This window comes from Bos javanicus, chromosome 17, assembly GCF_032452875.1.
Source record: "Bos javanicus breed banteng chromosome 17, ARS-OSU_banteng_1.0, whole genome shotgun sequence".
NCBI classification, from domain to species: domain Eukaryota; kingdom Metazoa; phylum Chordata; class Mammalia; order Artiodactyla; family Bovidae; genus Bos; species Bos javanicus.
Window position 1 is genome coordinate 56,218,694 of NC_083884.1, and position 20,333 is coordinate 56,239,026.

Sequence of the window (20,333 nt, forward strand, 5' to 3'; positions counted from 1 at the left end):
TCTTCACACCACTGAGGAAATTGCAGATGCTGCTGTACTGCGTTGGAAAGAATTGACCCCAGATCTCTTGCCACTAAACTGAATGAAATGTTCTGAGGTGGAGCTGAATGAAAGAGGAATTTTCACAGACACTCTGGCAGTCAGAATGATTTTAATTATTGTGATCACTCATCACTTTTTAGGATCCTTTTTTGGGACCCTGAACTATTTTTAAGCCAGCCACTTAATGCATCATTTTAGGTTTAACAAGAATCTTTTTTTTCTCCTAAGATTTATTCATTTGGTTTTGGCTGTGGGGGGGGTCTTTGTTGCTGCACTTGGGCTTTCTCTGGTTGAGGTGAGTGGGGGCTGCTCTTCATTGTCATGTGCGGGCTTCCCATTGTGGTGTCTTCTCTGGTTGCAGATCATGGGCTCTCGGCACTCAGGCTTCAGTAATTGTGGCTTGTGAACTCTAGAGTGCTGGCTCAGTAGTTGTGGCACACAGGCTTAGCTGCTCCACGGCCTGTGGCATCTTCCCGGACCAGGAATTGAACCTGTGTCCCTTGCATTGCAAGGCGGATTCTTAACCACTGGACCACCAGGGAAACCCTGAAGTTTACTAAAAATCCTGATCTTAGCATTCTGAGTCTGAGCTGTAGTGGTAGTTCCTTGCACTTGAGTTGGAGGGAGTGGGAGAGATCCTACAAACTAGTTCTGATTGTCTCTAGGGTGGAATGATGGCAAAGTTCATGCTGGAGAGTGTGTATCTGGTGCCTCTTTCTTCTTAACCAACAATAACCCAAACCAAACCCCCAAGCTCTGAATGTCTGGGTGTTCCTCTGAGCCTCTGTCTGCCTGAAGTTTACAATGGCGGGGGCAGCGGGGCGGAGGGGAGGGGGGGTGGGTAGTAACAGAAATCAGTGTGTTAAGGGTTTAAAAATATAATGGATCTCAGTTCTCCTCCCTCCTCTGTCAGTATAGGGTGTGCTTTTTTTTTTTAGTTCCCTCTCCTTCTTCCTAGAAGCAATGCATTTCTGCAAACCTTTAGTATAAACTTTAGAAGGAAAAAGCCAGTTGGTTTTACATTTTGTGTTAGTTTTTGCACATGCTGGTTTTATGCTTTTGGAGAAGTTGGAAATCTTAGAGGACCAATGGGATCTAGATGAGACTGGAATCCGTGGGATGACAGTGTCTGAATAGGCTATTTTTAGGATGGGGGCTTTCTCTTTTGATTCAGGGCTTTTTCCTTTCCTTTTAAGTGGATCTGAAAATTTATTCTTGGAACCAGCCATTCAAATACTGTGGAAGGGTGAAAAATGGCTTCCACCAGTACCTTTCTGGATTTTCAGAGGGCCAATTTGGGGTGCCTCTTCCTTACTCTACTGGGGCCTCTTTCATGTCACTTTCTTCAACTGAAAATGAGATCCCTGCCTCTTAGAGCTGTTGGGAGGATGGTATAAAATAGGTAAAGTACCTAATCTAGTCCCTGGCACATGGATAAGTCACACTGAATGTCCACTGTTATTTTTATTACTACTACACTAGTGTCTATATGAAACATGTCCTTCTGTATATGTGAAGCTATGAGAAGGACTCAGCAATAATTATCATAGTCCAAAGTCATGCCAGAGCAGAAACCCAGCTTCCCAGGCCCTGGGAACTTTCTGCTAGAGATGCTTGAACTGATCCACCACCTGATCCACCACAAGTTGATATGCAGCTTCCATATCCCTGCAGGTTAAAGGTGGCTTTTGGGGTGGAGTGGTGGGGGCCAGAATTTGAAGGCCCAGCCCCAGAATGGGTTCCTTCCCATCCATTTGAACAAGTCAGAGCATATATGTGTGGAATACTTCATGGGACACAGGGCAAACACCTTGACTGAGAATATCATGCAAGCACTGGATTTTGAAGTACTTTAGGAGCATTAGGACGATAAGGCAAAAAGTCTTAATGTGGAAGCCACTTAACGGGTAATGCCGATTCCCAGTTTTTGCCAAAGTCCAGTGATGATCTTTCTTGGAATGTTGGTTTCCCCACATGGGCTGTGATCTAAAAGGCAAGGCTGCGGCATATTTATCCTGGTTTTCCTGGAGCACAAGATAATATAGACTCTCAGAAAATAGGTGTGTTGGAATTGACTTTACAAGCAGACTAATGGAAGGTAGAGTATCTGCGTCAGCTTTTTAAAAGACAGTGGATTTGGGTGAGTGGAGAGGCACATGGAGAGAATTTCCGGTGGTCAGGAAGATAAGAGTCGCTCGTCCTTGCAGGGTTCTGACTCTGCCAGGCTCTGCTCCAATCACTTTACATAGGCTAACTCACTTAAACTATACAACAGCTCCCAAGGAAGGCACCATCCTCATTTCCATCTTACACGTGAGGAAACTGAGACATGGAGAGAGAGTGAGCAACTCACTAAAGGTCATGTAGCTCCCAGTGGCTCAGCCGAGACTTGAACCCAGGCAGGGTGGCTCTAGGGTCTCTTAGCCACTGTGTTAGACTGCCAATAAATGCAGTACATGAGAGACAGGGACATAGGTATGGGGTCCCCAGGTTCACATGCTTGTCAGAAGCAGATGCCTGTCGTGGGTAGTGACTGAACAGTGGGGGTGGGACAGGGTGGGATGAGAACTGATGGGCTGTAGAAAGGTTAGGTTTTGTTCTCAGTTTCTGAGAGTTTGTCAAGTAGGTAGGCTGCATAGCTCTTGGATGTTGATGACTTCTTCCTCTTTTCATTTAGAGGCTCTCTCCTGGCTTGTGTGCGTGTGTGTGTGTGTGTGTGTACATGAACACACGCACACACACTCTCTCCCTGAGAGTTCTTATTTGCTTGAGTGTAAGCTTGGTGAGGACAGGCTACTGGTTCGACCTTGCCCTCCAATCTCCCTTAGGGTGGATCACAGACAAGCTGCTCAGAAAGCATTGTGGGTGAATTGATCCAAATCATTTTTAGGGTCGCCGCTCTCAGTTTGTTGATGACTCTGTGATCCATGCCTGTTCACATCTACGTTTTGTATTTCACTGCCTCCTGCTATCCATTTTGGGAAGACTTATTCTAGCAGAAGATGGCCTGGGCTCTCCAATCAATCCTACTTACTTTTTACTAAAATACTTGGTGAGATTGGCTCTTCCCTTAAAAACTTCGTTCCTTCCCACCTCTGTCATTGCACTTGCTTCCTCCCCATGGTGGATAGCCTTACCTGTGTTTTGATTGTTTGAACAGTAGCAGAATCTGCTCTGGTTCATGAAGGTTTGCATTATCTGTACCTCCCAAATCAGTTACAGAACCCTCCCTAGCTTCCACCCATGGAACTGCCATGGACACGGACAGTGCTCCGTGCTGTTTCCACTCCTCTGTCCTCTCGACCAGGTGCCTAACCCTTGCCTCCATGTTATTGTGTTGGGTTTTCTCCTCTTGCTTAATTTCTTCTCTCTCTTAGTCAAGCACATCTTGTTCTTGCCTTATTCTGTTCTCTATTTAGACTGTGCGTGCCTGCCTCGCAAGCCTGCCAGGACCATTCTGCCGCCTTCTCATTTGTCTTAAAGATACCTTTAGGAAATCCAATCCAAACGATCCCAGCCCAGTCCCAAAGATTAGACTCCAGAAGATGTGTCGAATGCATTTTTTTGCTGGCCTACACATACTGATTTGCATGGTTGCCTCGGATCCCTTAAGAAGACAGTAATTGACTAAATGGTGCTGTATGTTCCCAATCCCAGTGCCAGTTTGGCAACTGTCCCTTCTCCTAAGTGAATTTCTCTTGCTTCTCTCTGTTTTATTTGTCTTGCGTCTCCTGACCTCTCTCACCTTCCTTTCTCTGACAGGCTTCCTGAAAGAATAGCCTACATTCAATGCCTCTTTTCCAGCCTCTCCAACTTTATGGAAATCACTGTCTCAGAAACCGCAGATTCCAGCAACCACTGAATTTAGTGGTTTCTGCCCCTCTCCCCACGTAATGCCATTAGTTGCCACATATGTCTGAAACTTTCTTCTCTTTTGCATTATGGAAACTTGGTTTTCCCTTCCTTCCACTTCACTGCCCTTCTCACTCTTCCATGGCTGTTTCAGGCCCTTGAAATGTTGCATTGTCCCCTAAACTGCACCTTCATTGTCTTTTTCGCCTGTTCGGGATGATCTCATTCAGTCCTTTGGCTGTGACTCTCACCTGCCCATGGACTTCCTCCCCTCGTGCCCTCTTCATCACCACCAGGATGTCCTACTAGCATCTCAGTATCCCTGTCGCCGGCAGACTCGCTTGCTCACTCAGTAAGCCACTTGGCAGCAGTTTTGTTTTCCTCATCTCATTTAAGGAACTACCACTTTTTCTACCTTTCTAGGCAAGAAAACTGAGTCATCTTAAACTGTGTTTCATCTCCCCCACCATCTTATCCATTGCCAAGTTTTTTAAGTTGCACCTCTTGCGTATATGCCCTTTTTTCTGTCCTCACCGACACCACTCGTTGAGTTTTGCTTGGACCATTGCAGTAGCCTCCTGACTGATTCATCTGCCTCTGGTTTTTCCTGGTCTAATCTATCCTCTACAGAGGGTGGAATTCTCCCAAAGCACAAGTTGGATGATGTCATTCTCCCGCTCAGACCTTGTAGCACCACGATGTGCACAGAATTAATGACCACTCCCGAACTTGGCATTCATGCCTTGTGTGCAAGACCCCAGCCTGCCTTCTCACTCACCCCTTTTTGTGCCCTATGTTTGGCCAAGCTCCTCAACCCTCATTGAGGATGGGGACCATGTTGTCCATCCTTTGCATGAAATAGGACCTTGCCTCTGGCAGGCCTTCAATGAACGTTTGTCAAATGGAATTAAAAGTGTTCAAGGATTATGCCAGTTCTTCTGCACAGTGTATACAGCTGCTCATGGAAGCTGTCATCTGTTGTGTGCCCAGAACTGTGCTGAATGGCTCTTCACATGTGTTTCATTAAGTCCTCACAATCTCACTGTAACTGTGTGAGGTGGCTGTATTATTCCCATCCTACAGAGGAGGACACCGAGGCTCAGCAAGATTTTGTCGGTAGTTACAGACCTGAGACTTAGACCTATAGGCTGTACCACTACACTGCCCTGCCTCTAACAACCCTGGCCCTGTTAGTTAGATCATGTGGGATCAATGGATTAGCCTAATAATAAAGGTGAAAGAGATGACTTTACCGAGAATTCACTGTACCAGACATTCTTCTAAGGGGTTGACAAACATTTTTATTTAATTCCAGCGGTAACCCATAATTTTACAGAGAAAGAAACTGACCAAGAAGCTTGGATTACTACTTAAGTTCACTTGCCATGCGTGTGGCAGAGGATGACCATCTCTTCCAGCTTTAACTTTAGAACTAATATAAGCAGTATTTATTTATTTTGGCAGCACTGGTTCTCTGTTGCTGCCTGGGCTTTTCTCTAGTTGGCCTACTCTGTAGTTGTAGTGCTTGGGCTTCTCATTGCTGTTGCTGCTTTTGTTGTGGAGCACAGGCTTGGTTGTTCTGAGGCATGGGATCTTCCTGGACCAAGGATGGAATCTGTGTCACCTGTGTTGGCAGGTGTATTCTTTACTACTGAGCCACCAGGGAAGCCTAGCATTCTGTGTTTTGCAGGACGGACCGTTGCACACTTGTTGCAAGTCTAGGCTTTGGGATCATGTGGATATAGACTTTACCCCCTCCCCCCACCCCACTAGCTGTGTGAACAAGGCATTTAACCTCTTAGCTTCAGTTCTTCCTTCTGTAGAAAGTGGGGGTTATTATTGCCTGTGTGCTGGGTTTGTTGTGGGGCACAGTGAGTGTTCATTCATGTTTGCTGTTGTTAGTTAGGGGTGAAGATGGGTCATGGGTGCTTTGGATTCTCTTCTCTTCCTCGCTCCTCTTTATAAAGACATCTTGCTGGTTTCTGCCCATTGAGACAATCAGGCTCCACGGGGGTGCCTGACAGATGTCCTGATATCTCCATCCAAGTTTTTACTCAGAATGGAGCCCAGGATGTATTAGTTAAACCTGTACCCTTTGTAAAACACACCCCAGGCTCCTGATAGGACCTCCTTCCCTTAGGGTCTGGAACTCGGTGCTGGGGGAGACAGACGTGCACTGTGTCCAGCTTGGGGGTCACACTCCCACACTGTGCTAGAGCGTCCCCTGGATGGGACAGAGCATGTATCCTTATGACGTTGTTGTCCCAGAACCAATGCTGAGCGCCTCCTGTGCAAGGACCAGAGAGCTTTCCCAAGCCAGTGTTGATTTGATGCACTTCTTATTTTGGATTTATTTGTCCCACTGAGACCTTTAAACTGAGACAGCCCAGGGCACAGAATTGCTTGGCACATCATTCATTCATTTGTTTATTTGTTCATTCAGCAAATACAAGCCTGTGGCATGGCTGAGCAAGACAGATAAGGTCCCTGCCTTCACAAAGCTAACATTCTGTGCAGGGAGACAGAGAGAGGATAAGTAAGTTCATGGATAAGAAAGTTTTCAGATGGTGGGAAGTGCTGTGAAGAAATCTGAACCTGGGTGGGAAATGGCTGGGAACCAGCACTTTTGTCCTCGAGGCCCGGACAAGCTTGTGGGTGTCCAGTGAACAGCAGGCTTGCTGGAGTAGCCAGAGCTTCAGCATGCATGGGAGATGTGGTCTGAGAAGAGATAGGCAGGGTCTTTGGTTTTGGATCTTGCTGTATTTGTGATGAGCAGGAAGCCTTTGCAGAACTTTGAGTCGGTATGTGGAGGGTCTGGTTCTCATTGTGCAGAGGGGCCCTCTGATCATTATTTGGTGGATAGGAAGATGAGCAGAGTTGGCTTCAGGGAGAAGAGTTAGATTACTCCAGCCATCCAGGCAAGAGGTGGTAGCATGCCAGTGAAATTAACCTGCAGAGCTAGGCACTGGCTTAGAAATGGGGACCGTATTAGAAATCATGTAACTATGCTTTTATTAATGACACAAATTTAAATAAATGATTCCAAAGCATATGCTGTAATTCAACTGGAGACCACTGCTCTGTGTGTGTGTGTGTGTGTGTATGGGGTGTGTGTGTGGGTTGGCAAGGGAGTTTGGCAAGCCCCAAAGCTAGCTAGATTCAGAAGCAGCTTTTTAGGAGAGTGGTATTTTGGGGGTAGTAATTCCCCCTTTCCTGCTGAGAATACATTCCAAGACCCCCAGTGGGTGCTTGAAACAGCATATAGTCCTGAACCCTATCTATATACTTTTCCCCCTGTATATACATACATACCTGTGATAGTTTACTTTATAAATTAGGCACAGTAAGAGAATATCAGAATTGCCACATCACTACTCTTGGGCTTTGGGGCCATTACTAAGTATAATAAGGTTTACTTGCACACAAGCACTGTGATGTTTCGGCAGTTGATCCCATAGCCGAGTCAGCTAGTAGGTATATAGCGTGGATTGACTGGATAAAGGGATGAATCACATCCTGGCCAGGACAGAGCAGGGCGGTACGAGATTCCATCACACTGCTCATCTCAGTGCTCAGTTGAAAGTTTATAAATTGTTTATTTCTATAATTTTCCACTTAATATTTTTGGGCCACAGTCGACCATGGGTAACTGAAACCATGGATTGGGTTGAGGCAGGGACTGTTGTATTACTAAGTGTTCATGATGGTCACCAGTGTGTATTTTAAAAGGAGCTTATAAAGTTAGTTTATAAATTTCAGAATGCTCAATCTTAAAAGCCAATACATTTTTGGAACAGAATGCTGATGAGTGTTTTATTTTTTGCACCATATTGCATCTTGCGTTCACATGTATTTTTAGTGCCTTTGGCCACAATGAAGGTAGAGCCCGTGGTTGAGCTAATTTTGATTCCCTCATTTTAGCCTCCACTATCCATTCTTGGTTATCTCGAGGATATCTGTGATTTGTGATCTGTGATTTGGAGGCATGTCTTGTAAACTTGAGGTCATCTTCCCAAGGAAATAAATGGATGGCTTGGTGTTTAAACATGATCTTAATTATTACTGTAGTGATTAGAGAGAACTCAACACATACACTTCTTTTTAGGTTGGAAGTATAGATTGTATTTTTTGATAGGAAGTTTTCTTTTGATAGTTTATTAAGAAAAATATATTTTTTTGTGTTATGGGAGGTATTTATAGACATCAAGAAAACTGCATTTTGCCATTTTCCTTAAATGTTGAGGTTACATGTAAAAGCAATTTTTAGGTCACATCAAACACGTCTTAAGAAAATATTCTCTCTGCTGCAGCAATAATGACCAAGCCCAACCTTTCCTCTGTGTCATACACCATTACCTCTATTAATACTCTTTAGGTCTCTATAATTATAAAGCAGATGTGTCTATTGGGAAGAGATGTTGATTTCAGAGTAAATTTTTCTAGAAAATAGAATCTGGGAAAAAAAGGAAAACCCAAACTTGGCTTTGTGCTTGAAGAGACAGCACTGCTGTGTGTGGGTGGATGGCTGCATGCACCCTCTGCTCAGAAGTGCCTTTTCTCTCCATGGGGATAACTGGCTGTGTATCAGAGATGTGGCCAGGAGGAGTAGGCAAGCAACGTGTGGGCAGGATGCATGTTCTTTTATTAGCATCAAGCCTAGAGCATGAACCAACCTGGGCCTCTAAAGTCTGTATTGTTTCCTGTTTAATTACCCCACCCCCACTCCCCCACCCCCCACCCCCGAGCCACCAAATGATGGAGGAAGAGTTGCTCTTGTACGTGAAGTGAACCATTTCTGGGAGGTGGCTGTGGACTGAACTGGCATATGGATGTTCTTGGGTACCTAAGCTGTCCTGGGCTTGGAGTCACCCTCCCAGCATTGCATGAAACTAGTCATGGGTAGAAGTTACCTTCCCTTGCATGGTCCATTTCCGTGTCTTCTTTGACTTCACTCCTCTGGGTCTCTGTGGCAGTTTTCTTTGGTTTGTCCAAGGCCATCCAGCCAACAAGTAGCAGAATTGAGATTCCCATGACTTGTAGAACCCAATTTTGAACCAACACCCAGCTCTTCTGACATTCACCTGCACTCCTATCATCAGAATATGGTTAGTAGGAGAACACAGAGGCCACAGGGTTAGCTGTTCCTTGGCCTCAGTGCCACAGGACACTAATAATACCCTCCTTAGAGGATTGTTGGGAGGATTCAGTTCGGTTACCCATAAAGAACCAAACACAGTGCCTGATGTAGGGCTCAGTAAATGGGCCTTATTATTGATGACAAAGGTGGTGGCATTAATTCTCTCTCCTACACTCCTACTTCTTTGAGGACAAGAATTGTGACTTCTTAACTGGATAGCCTTCACAGAAGAGTTTTGCAGCTTGGCACTATTGACATGTTGGGCCAGATAATTCTTTTTGCGGGGGGTTGTCATGTGTGTTGTAGAATGGTTGAGCAGCTTCTCTGGCCTCTACCCACTTGATGTTAATAACACTCCCATCCCTAGTCAAGAAAATCAAAAAAGTCTCCAGACATTAGCATGTGTCCTGTTGGAGGCAAAATCGCCCAGTTGAGAACCACTGGTCTGAACATACTTCCCTTGGGATCACAGGGCTTTTATATTCTCCCTTATATATATATAAGGGATATGTGTGTGTATATGTATCTTTTTAATCTATTTTACACTTGTGTAAGGTGGTCAGAAAATACAGGCATACCTTGGAGATATGGCAGTATTACCTGCAGTAAGGTGAATATTGCAATAAAACAGGTCACACAAATTTTTTGGTTTCCCAGTGCATATAAAAAGTTATGGTATACCATAGTCTTTTAAGTGTGCAATAGCATTATGTCTAAACAGTCTACATCCCTTAATTAAAAAATACTTTATTACTAAAAAAAGCTAACCATTGTGTAAACCTTCAGTGGGTCATAACCTTCTTGCTGGTGCAGGGTCTTGCCTCCATTCTGATGGCTTGACTGATCAGGGTCATGTTTGCTGAAGGCTGGGGTGGCTGTGGCAGTTTTTTAAAATAAGATGACAGTGAAGTTTGCTACATTGATTGACTCTTCCTTTCACAAATGGTTTCTATGTAGCATGCAGTGCTATTTAATAGCATTTTACCCCTGGTAGAAGTTCTTCCAATCTTGGAGTTAATCCTCTGAAACTCTGCTGCTGCTTTTTCAACTAACTTGATGTAATATTCTAAATCCTATGTTGTCATTTCAACAGTCTTCACAGCATCTTCAGCAGGAGTAGATTCCACCTCAAGAAATCACTTTCTTTGCTCATCCATAAGAAGCTACTCCTAATCTGTTAAAGTTTTATTGTGAGATTCCAGCAATTCAGACACCTCTACAGTCTCTACTTCTAATTCTAGTTCTCTTGCTATTTCCATCACATCTGCAGTTATTTCCTCCACTGGAGTCTTGAACCTCTCAATGTCATTCATGAGGATTGGAATCGGCTCGTGAAACTGATTGCTCATGTTGATATTTTGATTTCTTCCCATGAATCACAAATGTTCTTAATGGCATGTATTAATAGAATGGTGAATCCTTTCCAGAAGATTTTCAATTCACTTTGCCCAGGCCCATCAGAGGCATCGGTATCTATGGAATAGATCTGGAATCACTATCTAAAACCATGTGTAAACAGATGCGCTGTCATTCCAACTTTGTTGTTCTAGAGAGCACAGGCAGGGTAGATTTGTTTTTTAATTTTTAAAATTTTTATTGGAGAATCGCTGCTTTACAATGTTGTGTTACTTTTTGCTGTACAGCAAAGTAAATCAGCTCTAGGTACACATATATCCCCTCTTTTTTGGATTTCCTTCCAATTTAGGTCACCACCGAGCTTTGAGTAGAGTTCCCTGTGCTATACAGTATGTTCTAATTATCTATTTTATACATAGTATCAGCAAAGAGTAGATTCAGCATAATTCTTAAAGGCTCTGGGATTTTTGGAATGAGAAATGAGCATTGGCTTCAACTTCAAGTCACCAGCTACTTTAAACCCTAACAAGAGAGCCAACCCATCCTTTGGAGCCAGGCATTGACTTCTCTTTTCTAGCTATGAAAGTCCTAGATGGTATTTTCTTCCAGTGTAAGGCTGCTTGTCTACGTTGAAAACCTGTTGTTGGTTATTATTTTAAGTTAATTATTTTAGCTCGATCTTCTGGATAACTTGCTGCAACTTCTACATCAGCCCTTGTGGCTTCACCTTGTAACTTTGTTATGGAGACATGACTTTTTTCCTTAAACCTCATGAACCACCTCTCTTAGCTTTAGACTTTTCATCTGCAGCTTCCTCACCTCTTAGCTTCACAGAATTGAAGAGAGTTAGGGCCTTGCTCTGGATTAGGCTTGGACTTAATTAGGGAAGTGCTGTGGCTGGTTTAATCTATCTGGACTGTTAAAACTTTCTTCACATCAGCCAGAAGGCTGTTTTGCTTTCTTATTATTCATGTGTTCACTGAAGGAGCACTTTTAATTTCCTTCAAGAACTTTTCCTTTGCATTCACAACTTGGCTAACTGTGTTCAAGAAGCTTAGCTTTCAGCCAGTCTCGGCTTTTAACATGCCTTTCTTATGGAGCTTAATCATTTCTAGCCTTTAAAAAATTTTTTTTAATTGGAAGAATAATTGCTTTACAATATTGTGATGGTTTCTGCCGTACATCAACATGAATCTGCTGTAGGTATACATATGTCCCCTCCCTCTTGAACCTACCTCCCACCTCCTTCCCCATCCTACCCCTCTAGGTTGTCACAGAGCACTAGCTTTGGGATCCCCGTGTCATATAGCAAATTCCCACTGGCTATCAGTTTTACATATGGTAATGTATATGTTGACTCATTGGAAAAGACTCTGATGCTGGGAGGGATTGGGGGCAGGAGGAGAAGGGGACGACAGAGGATGAAATAGCTGGATGGCATCACCGACTCGATGGACGTGAGTTTAAGTGAACTCCGGGAGTTGGTGATGGACAGGGAGGCCTGGCGTGCTGCAATTCATGGGGTCGCAAAGAGTCGGACACGACTGAGCGACTGAACTGAACTGAACTGAATGTATATGTTTCAATGCTATTCTCTCAATCATCCCACCCTCTCCTTCCCCAACTGTGTCCAAAAGTCTGTTCTTTATGTCTGCATCTTCAAGTGAGAGAGCTGTGATGCTTCCTCTCACTTGACCACTTAGAGGCCCTTGTAGGGTTTTTCACTGGCCTAATTTTAGTATTGTGACTCAGGGAATAGGGAGGCCCTAGGGGTCACACAGAGTTGGACACGACTGAAGTGACTTAGCAGTAGCAGGAGAGGGAGAGAGATTGGGAAAGGCCAGTAGGGGGAGCAGTCAGAATGCACACAACATTTATTAAGTTCACTGTCTTATATGGGTATGATTTGTGGTGACCCAAACAAGTTACAATTGTAACATCAAAGATCCTGATCATAGATCACTATAACAAATAAAATAATATAGTGAAAATGTTTGAAAACTGTGAGAGTTACCAAAATGTGACAGAGACAGAAAGTGAGCAAATGCTCTTGGAAAAATGCTAATAAACTTGCTTAACATAGGGTTGCCACAGACTTTCTCTTTGTAAAAAATCTCAGTATCTATGAAGTTCAATCAAGCAAAAAAAACACAAGAAAACAAGACATGCCTATGTCTGTTGAAGTTTGAGAATTTTGAGAACAGAGGAGAATTCTGGCAATTCTTAAGTTAGCAGGTAGATCGTGTCCCATTTCATGGTCAACAGAAATATATAATTTCTTTACAGCAATTCTGTCTGCATCTCTCATAACTTTAGAGTTACAGCCAATTACAGGACTTTTTGTACTTTCCTTCTCTTAAAGCAAGAGTAGCATCAGCTCTTTAAATATTACTACCTTTTATGAAATGGTACTTTTCAGGATGATTTTAAACCAGCAAGAAAGAAATACATATTGAGAGCTTACTTACCATTAACACGTGTCATTTAATTGGCTTAAGTGTCTACATGAAAAATAAATAGAATGCAAATATGTTAGGCCATATCTCTCTCTAGGATAGTTCCTTCTTAGAAATTCATGGAAATGGTATATTGACTTATTAAGAATGAGTGGATAGGAGTGGTCTTTAATCATTGTCTGAAATCTGTACATTTTTTTGAAACTCATTGCTCACCATGATTAACTTCAAAACTGTGTTTCTACTCAAACAATGACCAAAATGCACCATTAATAAATTGCCTGGCCAAAGTGTCACCAGGAACCAAATACTGGGGGTGACCAAGCTGTGAGCTTTGAATACCTGGACCTTAAATCACAGATACTTTTTTCTAATTAGCACCATGGTTCTCACGCCTGTCTGTACATTAGACTCACCCGGGAGCTTAATAAAAATGGAGTTGCCTGGGCCCCACTCCCAGTCTCTCTGTCTCTGATTTAATTACTCTAGTTGGGCCCTGGATATCTTTTTTTTTTTAGGAACAGTTTTAGGTTCATAGCAGTATTAACAAGAGGTACAGAGGTTTCCCATTCACCCCCTACTGCCACATATGCACAGCCTCCCCATTATCAACATCCCCCACCAGAATGAACCTACAATGAGATGTCGTTATCACCCAGAGTCCCTGTGTACCTTAGGGTTCACTCTTGGTGGTGTGCGTTCTATGGGTCGGGAACATCCCCTAGAGGAGGAAATGGCAACCCACTCCAGTATTCTTGCCTGGGAAACCCAATGGACAGAGTAGGCTAGTGGGCTACAGTCCATGGGGTCATAAAGAATCAGTCGTGACTGAGCACGCACACATGTAATAACATGTGTCCACCACTGTAGTGTCACACAACGTGTTTTTACTGCCTGACAGCAATAATTTTTTTTATTTATTGGGTTGCTCTGGATCTTAGTTGTGGCATGTGGAATCTAGTTCCTTAACTAGGCATTGAACTTGCTTTGGGAGCCCAGAGTCTTAGCCATTGGACCACCAGGGATGTCCTGACATCAGTAATTTTTAAAAAGCTCTTCAGGTGATTCTAATGTGTAGCCGAGCTAAGGACCAGGGGCATTCTAGAAAGCTGCAGTGACCTTTCCCCCTTCTGTCCTCACCCCCCAGCCTCATCCTCCAACCCCATGACTGTTTATGGGATTGTTGCTACAAGCTGAGTTGAGTCACAGCAGACTTACCATAGCTTTTTTTTTTTTAATGTAATTTTTATTCTAAAAAAAAAAAAAAGATTGCTTTTAGCACTTTTATTCTGAAGAGTCCTTAATTGCTGTACTTAGAATGGCTAAACAATGAACATTTGTCAAGCATCAAAATAGCAGAATGAGGGAGTCGGACCTTGGGTGATCGGGAGAGGCTGGTGTGTCATCTCCCATGGCTGCTGGCAGGGGGAGGGCCTGAGCATCTCTCTGATTCTGGGCCCCATTAACAAGTGACCTAGAAACACTAATTTTTGGGTGAATAGCAATGAGCTTTGTACCCACAGGGGTGCACTTTATACTCCTCTGGAGCCTGCCCTCCACTTGTCATCAAGTCTAGAGAGCCACCTCCCCTCCCATCATTGTACACCCACGCTACTGTTTGCCTCCACGGGTGCTGGTTCAGTGCTTGGGTCTAGAGAGCTGTGTCCTCTCTCGTCATCCCTGACTGATGTCAGTGCGGGTGACTTAGTGACATGTGTGTGACTCCTGATGACTGAAGGACTAAGAAGGACCCTGTCTGTGGGTCATTCTTCCCTCCTTTGGTGGTCTGGGTCTTCTTCTCCAGCCCACCCACCAGAATAACATCAGGAAGAAATGGCAAAGTCAACTCAAGGCCACACCTTCAAGCAACCCATTTCATCTCAGATTTAAAAAAAAAAGTAAGTTTGTGTTTGTATGTGTTTTGACTGAATCATGATTGCAGCCATGTAATTAAAAGACTCTTACTCCTTGGAAGGAAAGTTATGACAAACCTAGACAGCATATTGAAAAGTAGAGACATTACTTTGCCAACAAAGGTCCGTCTAGTCAAGGCTATAGTTTTTCCAGTGGTCATGTATGGATGTGAGAGTTGGACTGTGTGAAGGCTGAGCACCGAAGAATTGATGCTTTTGAACTGTGGTGTTGGAGAAGAAGTCCATTCTGAAGGAGATCAGCCCCAGGATTTCTTTGGAAGGAATGATGCTAAAGCTGAAACTCCAATACTTTGGCCACCTCATGCGAAGAGTTGACTTACTGGAAAAGACTCTGATGCTGGGAGGGATTGAGGGCAGGAGGAGAAGGGGACGACAGAGGATGAGATAGCTGGATGGCATCACCAACTCAGTGGACGTGAGTCTGAGTGAACTCCGGGAGTTGGTGATGGACAGGGAGGCCTGGCGTGCTGCGATTCATGGGGTTTCAAAGAGTCAGACACGAATGAGAGACTGGACTGAACTGAACTGAACTGAACTGACTGAATTTAGGTAGAAAATAGGCCAGTTAGAGGAGCAGAACTTGGTTAAAATTTTTAGCCCAAAGTGAGATTAAAAAAAGAAAATTATTTATGGATTTCAGTTCCCATTGCCCATTTGTGTGAATAATCAACATTTGTTCTAATGTGGATGGTAGCATGGGGCAAATTCAGCCTGCTGAGTTTTACTGTTTCAAGCAAGGGTTTTAGGCCTGTGAGGCATGTGCAGTTCACGTCGTTGCAGGGGTAGTAATGATAAAACCACAATGATAGTAGAATGGTTATTTATTGAACCCTCATGAGATGCCAGGCACAGTGATAAGGACCTCCCGTGGAGGAGGTCTCACTTAAGCCTCATGAGAACTCTTGGAATTAGGTTGAGGATTATTCCCATTATTCAGATGAGGAAACTGAGGTTCAGAGACCTCACATGGTGAGTGAGTTACAAAGTCAGATTTTGAACAGAGCTGCCTGACTCTGGGTGTCAACTCACTTGGCTGGCCCAGAGTGTGTATTGGGAGCTGTCATTGGGGTTTAGTGAGCCAGCACCATTATGCCAGCCCTTGTCGTCCAGCCAGAAGCTGCAGGGAGAGAGAGCTGCTGAGTTGCTGCAGGGAACTGACCTCTTTTACTTAGGGAAGTAGGGTGTGGGGCACCGGAAAGCAGAACTTTGACCTGCTGGTAAGATACCGGTGCTCATTGACAACCAACTCCGGCAACCTGTTACCAAGGTGACATAGATGGGACAACAGAGCAGTGGTGGGCCCTGCCATACATCCCTCAGAGCATAAGAACCTTTGTTGGCTACTGCTCTGGCCCTGCACTTCATCAGCCTCAGTGTTTGTGCCCAGGGTGCTGACCACTGAGGGAAACCTCCCCAAATAAGAACTGTCATCTCCACCCACAAAAATTACCTGCTTTTAGGTATGAGGCAGGGTATGTGAATTTTGTGTATGTGTGTGGGAAAGTGTGTCCTTGTGGAGAGCATCCTTCTAGTCTGTTCTCAGGAGGCCACCCTACATTATTTTTGTGATAAAATCCTGAGAGATACATTCGATACATCCTCAGTCTCTACCCCAGTTCTCTACTGGGACTAACAGAAACAGTTTATTAGCTGGCAGATTACTTAGGTTCCCTGCTCATGTGGCAGGTTACTTAAGCTCAGTTTCCTCATCTATAAAATGAGGATAGTAAATTGTCTTATGCAGCTGCTAGGGAGACTAAAGAGTTAAAACATGCCTCGCTTTAGGACAGAACTGTGCACGTCAAGTCAGCACTCAGTAAGTGTATGAGCTGCCTATGGCTGCTGTAACAAGTGACCACAAATTTAGAGGCTCACAACAATGCAAACATATTACCTTATATTTTTGGGGGTCAGAAGTCCAAGATGGGTTTTACTGGACTAGAAGTAGGGTTTACGAGGCTACACTGTTTGGATATCCTCTAGGAGAGAATCAGTTTCCTTGCTTTTCCCAACTTCTAGAGGCTATCCAGTTTCCTTGGCTCGTGGCCCCTTCCTCTGTCTTCACAGCCGATGATGTAGCATCTTCCAGTCTGTTGCTGATTCTGACCCTATTTATGTCATCCCATCTCCTCCCTTCCTGTGCTTCCATCTTTAAAAAAAATTTTTTGGGCCTCACTGTGCAGTATGCAGTATCTTAGTTCCCCAACCAGGGTTTGAACCTGTGCCCTCCACAGTAGAAGGGCAGAGTCTTAACCACTGGACCACCAGGGAAGTCCCCCTCTGCTTCCATACTGAAAAAACCCTTGTGGTTACATTGGGCCTACTCTGATAATCCAGGATATCCTTGCCATCAAAATTCTTAACATTATCACATCTGCAAAGCCCCCTTTGCCACATTGGGTAACAGATCCACAGGTTCCAGAGATTAGGACATGGACACCTTGGTGGAGGGACTTTATTTAGCCCAACGTAGTAAGTGTTCATGTATGCTCAGTCGCTTCAGTGATGTCCAACTCCTTGTGACCCTATGGACTGTAGCCCACCAGGCTCCTCTGTCCAAGGGATTCTCCAGGCAAGAATACTGGAGTGGGTTGCCATGACTTCCTCCAGGGGATCTTCCTGATTTAGGGATCAAACCTGGGTCTCCTGCATTGCAGGCAGATTCTTTACTGCAGAGCCACCAGGGAAGCACCAATAAGTGTTACCTGTTTGTATAAAATGAAGCAGAATCAAACTGGCTAGCTTAGGGATGGAATAGACAACAGTTTGGTCAATATAGTTAACTGAAAACAGTGGCCACTTGCTGTGTTAACTCAACCTTGTGTCAGGACCTCTGCATCCTTTATCCCTGTTCCCTGGAGCTTGTTTCCTTCCAGAGCTTTGGAAGGCCAGCACCTTCTCATTCTTCAAGTGTCAGCTGAGATGTCACTGCTCAGAGAAACAGGCCCCTGATCCATTTCCTCTGTCATAGCACGTCACCCAGTTTCATTCTCTGGCATCATCTTTTAACCTTTTTAGTTCGTGTGTCTGCCTGATGTACTCTGCATGCCCTCCGTGAGTGTCAGCTCCAGGAGGCCAAGGACTGTGTTTGTCTTGACTGCTGCTGTTCCAGCGCCTGGAAAGGTTTCTGGAACAGTAGGTGCACAGCACATACCCGTTGAATGAAAGAGTAAAGGAAGCCATGCAGGCACAACACTGTGTTTAGTGTTCATTCTCTCCTGTTGTGGTAGGTCCTTTTATTATCATTCTACCTCCTAGAAAAGGAAATGGAGGCTCAGGGAGGCCAAATTATTGCCTCAGGTCAGTGGTAACTAAATTTACACTTGGATCCTCCTGCTTCCAGTGTTCTTCGTTCCATCTACCTCTCTGCCTCGTGGTCATGATATCATTAGAAGCTGCTTGAGCCAGCTCTTTTGATGGCCAAGGATGCTGGCAGGCCTTGGTCTCTACTATAGTTTCTTTTCTTTTAACATTTATTTTATTGAAGTGTTGTTGATTTACAGTTTGTGTTAATCTCTGCAGTACAGCAAAGTAACTCAGTAATACCAACATACATATATATACACATATTCTTTTCCATAATAGTTTATTACAGGATATTGAATATATCCTATTCTTTGTGCTTTCCAGTAAGACCTTATTGTTTTTCCATTCTGTACATAATAGTTTGCATCTCCTAGTCCCAAATTCGGCTGTAGTTTCATTTTTAAAAATTTTTATTATTTTTGGCCCATCCCCGCCCTTCACCTTGACATTGGTTTTCTTCCATCCAGGCCTGTTGTATCAAGTCTGGACTCCCCTGCCAAGACTAGCTCCATGGAAAAGAAACTCCTTATCAAAAGCAAAGAGCTGCAGGACTCCCAGGACAAGTGTCACAAGGTATTTATCCCCACAGCCGGCCTCCCTCCTTGCTGCAGCATCCTCCCATCAATATATGCCGAGGGGCCTGCCCGGGGCCGCCGCTGGCACCGAGCCACCTGATCCTTCCCGGGCCGAAGTCGCGCCTCCGGCAGCTCAGAGGGAGATGAATTCGGGCCTTGACGCTGCCGTAAATCCTTTAAATCTTAACCAGAGGAGGCCCTGGATATAAAGCGGCTCGTTCCTCAGCATGACCCACCCAGATGTCTGCGTCTTCCGGCAGGTGGCGCGGGTCCTCACCTGTGGCCGAGATGCATCCCATCTGCTTTGAGTGATGCGAAGTCTCTCTTCCTAGTCCTTAGAAACTCCTGCCTATGTAACTGCAGCCACTGTGTTGATTATGCTCATCGTCTCTTAACGCTCACTGTTCCTGCCCAGAGGCAGTTCTCTGGAAGCTCGTAAGAGTCACTTCTTGCCTGGGACTCCCAAGAGTACAGACGAGTCCATATCTCCTTGCCCTGTCCTGGATTTGTCCTGTAGATCTTTGCAAGGAGATGGGGGGGATCAAGATGGATTTGGGATAAAATTAAACTGACATCTGCAAAAAAAAGCAAACCCAACCCAAAAAACAAACAGGTGAAAAAAATGGTGATTGTGGCCTCCTCGCTTACTGGGTTAGAGAAGTGATCGAGTGTGAACCCAGCCTTGCATGAGAGGAGTGACTTAGCATTGGTGACTGTCCTTGCGAAGACCGGTGTGCTCCCACGCGAAGAAACCATGGTATTTCCAGCTTAACCTTTTGGCGAGTTAGTGCCAGCCGGGACCACCAGGTGGTTTCGGAGGTGGCTTGAGACAAGATTACTCCTAACGAACCCCCCACGGGCCTTTTTTAACATGTTGCTGTGTCTATTTCAGATGGAGCAGGAAATGACCCGGTTACATCGGAGAGTGTCAGAGGTGGAGGCTGTGCTTAGTCAGAAGGAGGTGGAGCTGAAGGCCTCTGAGACTCAGAGATCCCTCCTGGAGCAGGACCTTGCTACCTACATCACAGAATGCAGTGTGAGCCTTCCCCCTAAAGCCCCCTTCCCTCGGAGGTGGCACTTCCTGTCGTGTGTGTCTCATCCTGTTTCATGACAGCATCATGAGGCACGTCACAGCCAGGGGCAGAGAATAGAGAGGCAGGACGCACGAGCAGGACCTGTGATGTGCAGAGTAGCGTGCGCCAGGTGTAAGGGCCTGGAGACAGGAGGTCAGGCTCAGAGAGTCCAGGTGTAGGAGCCTGGAGACAAGCGTAGATGGCCTTGCAGAGGGTCTCACATCTCCCATCCCAACCTCTGTGGTCTACCTCATGTCCTACAGGATCAGCCTCAGGAACCAAGCTCCAAATAAGGGCAAGAAAATATGTTTTGAATTTGCCCCAAATCCACTTTCTATTGCCTAGAACCAGCATAGCAACAAGAAAACTCAGGCTTTAAAACCCAGACCCTCTTGTCATTTTTTACCATGTGACTTTTTTTTTCTTTGCTTCACAAGAGTAGACTGTCTTCTCCATTGTCTTGTTAAAAATTTTCATTCAGGTGTTTCTTAATGTACAGTCTTAAGAAGTTGAATCACACATTTTTCAAGTGTTTTTTCCACAAGGGAGAGGAAATCTATAGAACGTGGCTGATTAAGAATAACTGCTATGTTTCCATTCCA

The 20,333-nt window shown here is 44.6% G+C and overlaps 1 protein-coding gene across 12 annotated transcripts in view; it reads left to right on the forward strand.

Moving 5' to 3' along the window:
- CIT (citron rho-interacting serine/threonine kinase) overlaps positions 1–20,333 on the forward strand; it is a 176,460-nt gene that overhangs the window by 74,811 nt on the left and 81,316 nt on the right. For 11 of the 12 annotated variants that reach the window (XM_061384825.1, XM_061384829.1, XM_061384833.1 and 8 more), the window contains 2 exons: positions 18,551–18,656; positions 19,551–19,694. In XM_061384825.1, the coding sequence (XP_061240809.1) occupies positions 18,551–18,656; positions 19,551–19,694 (250 nt within the window). The other variant, XM_061384837.1, reaches the window with a different exon arrangement.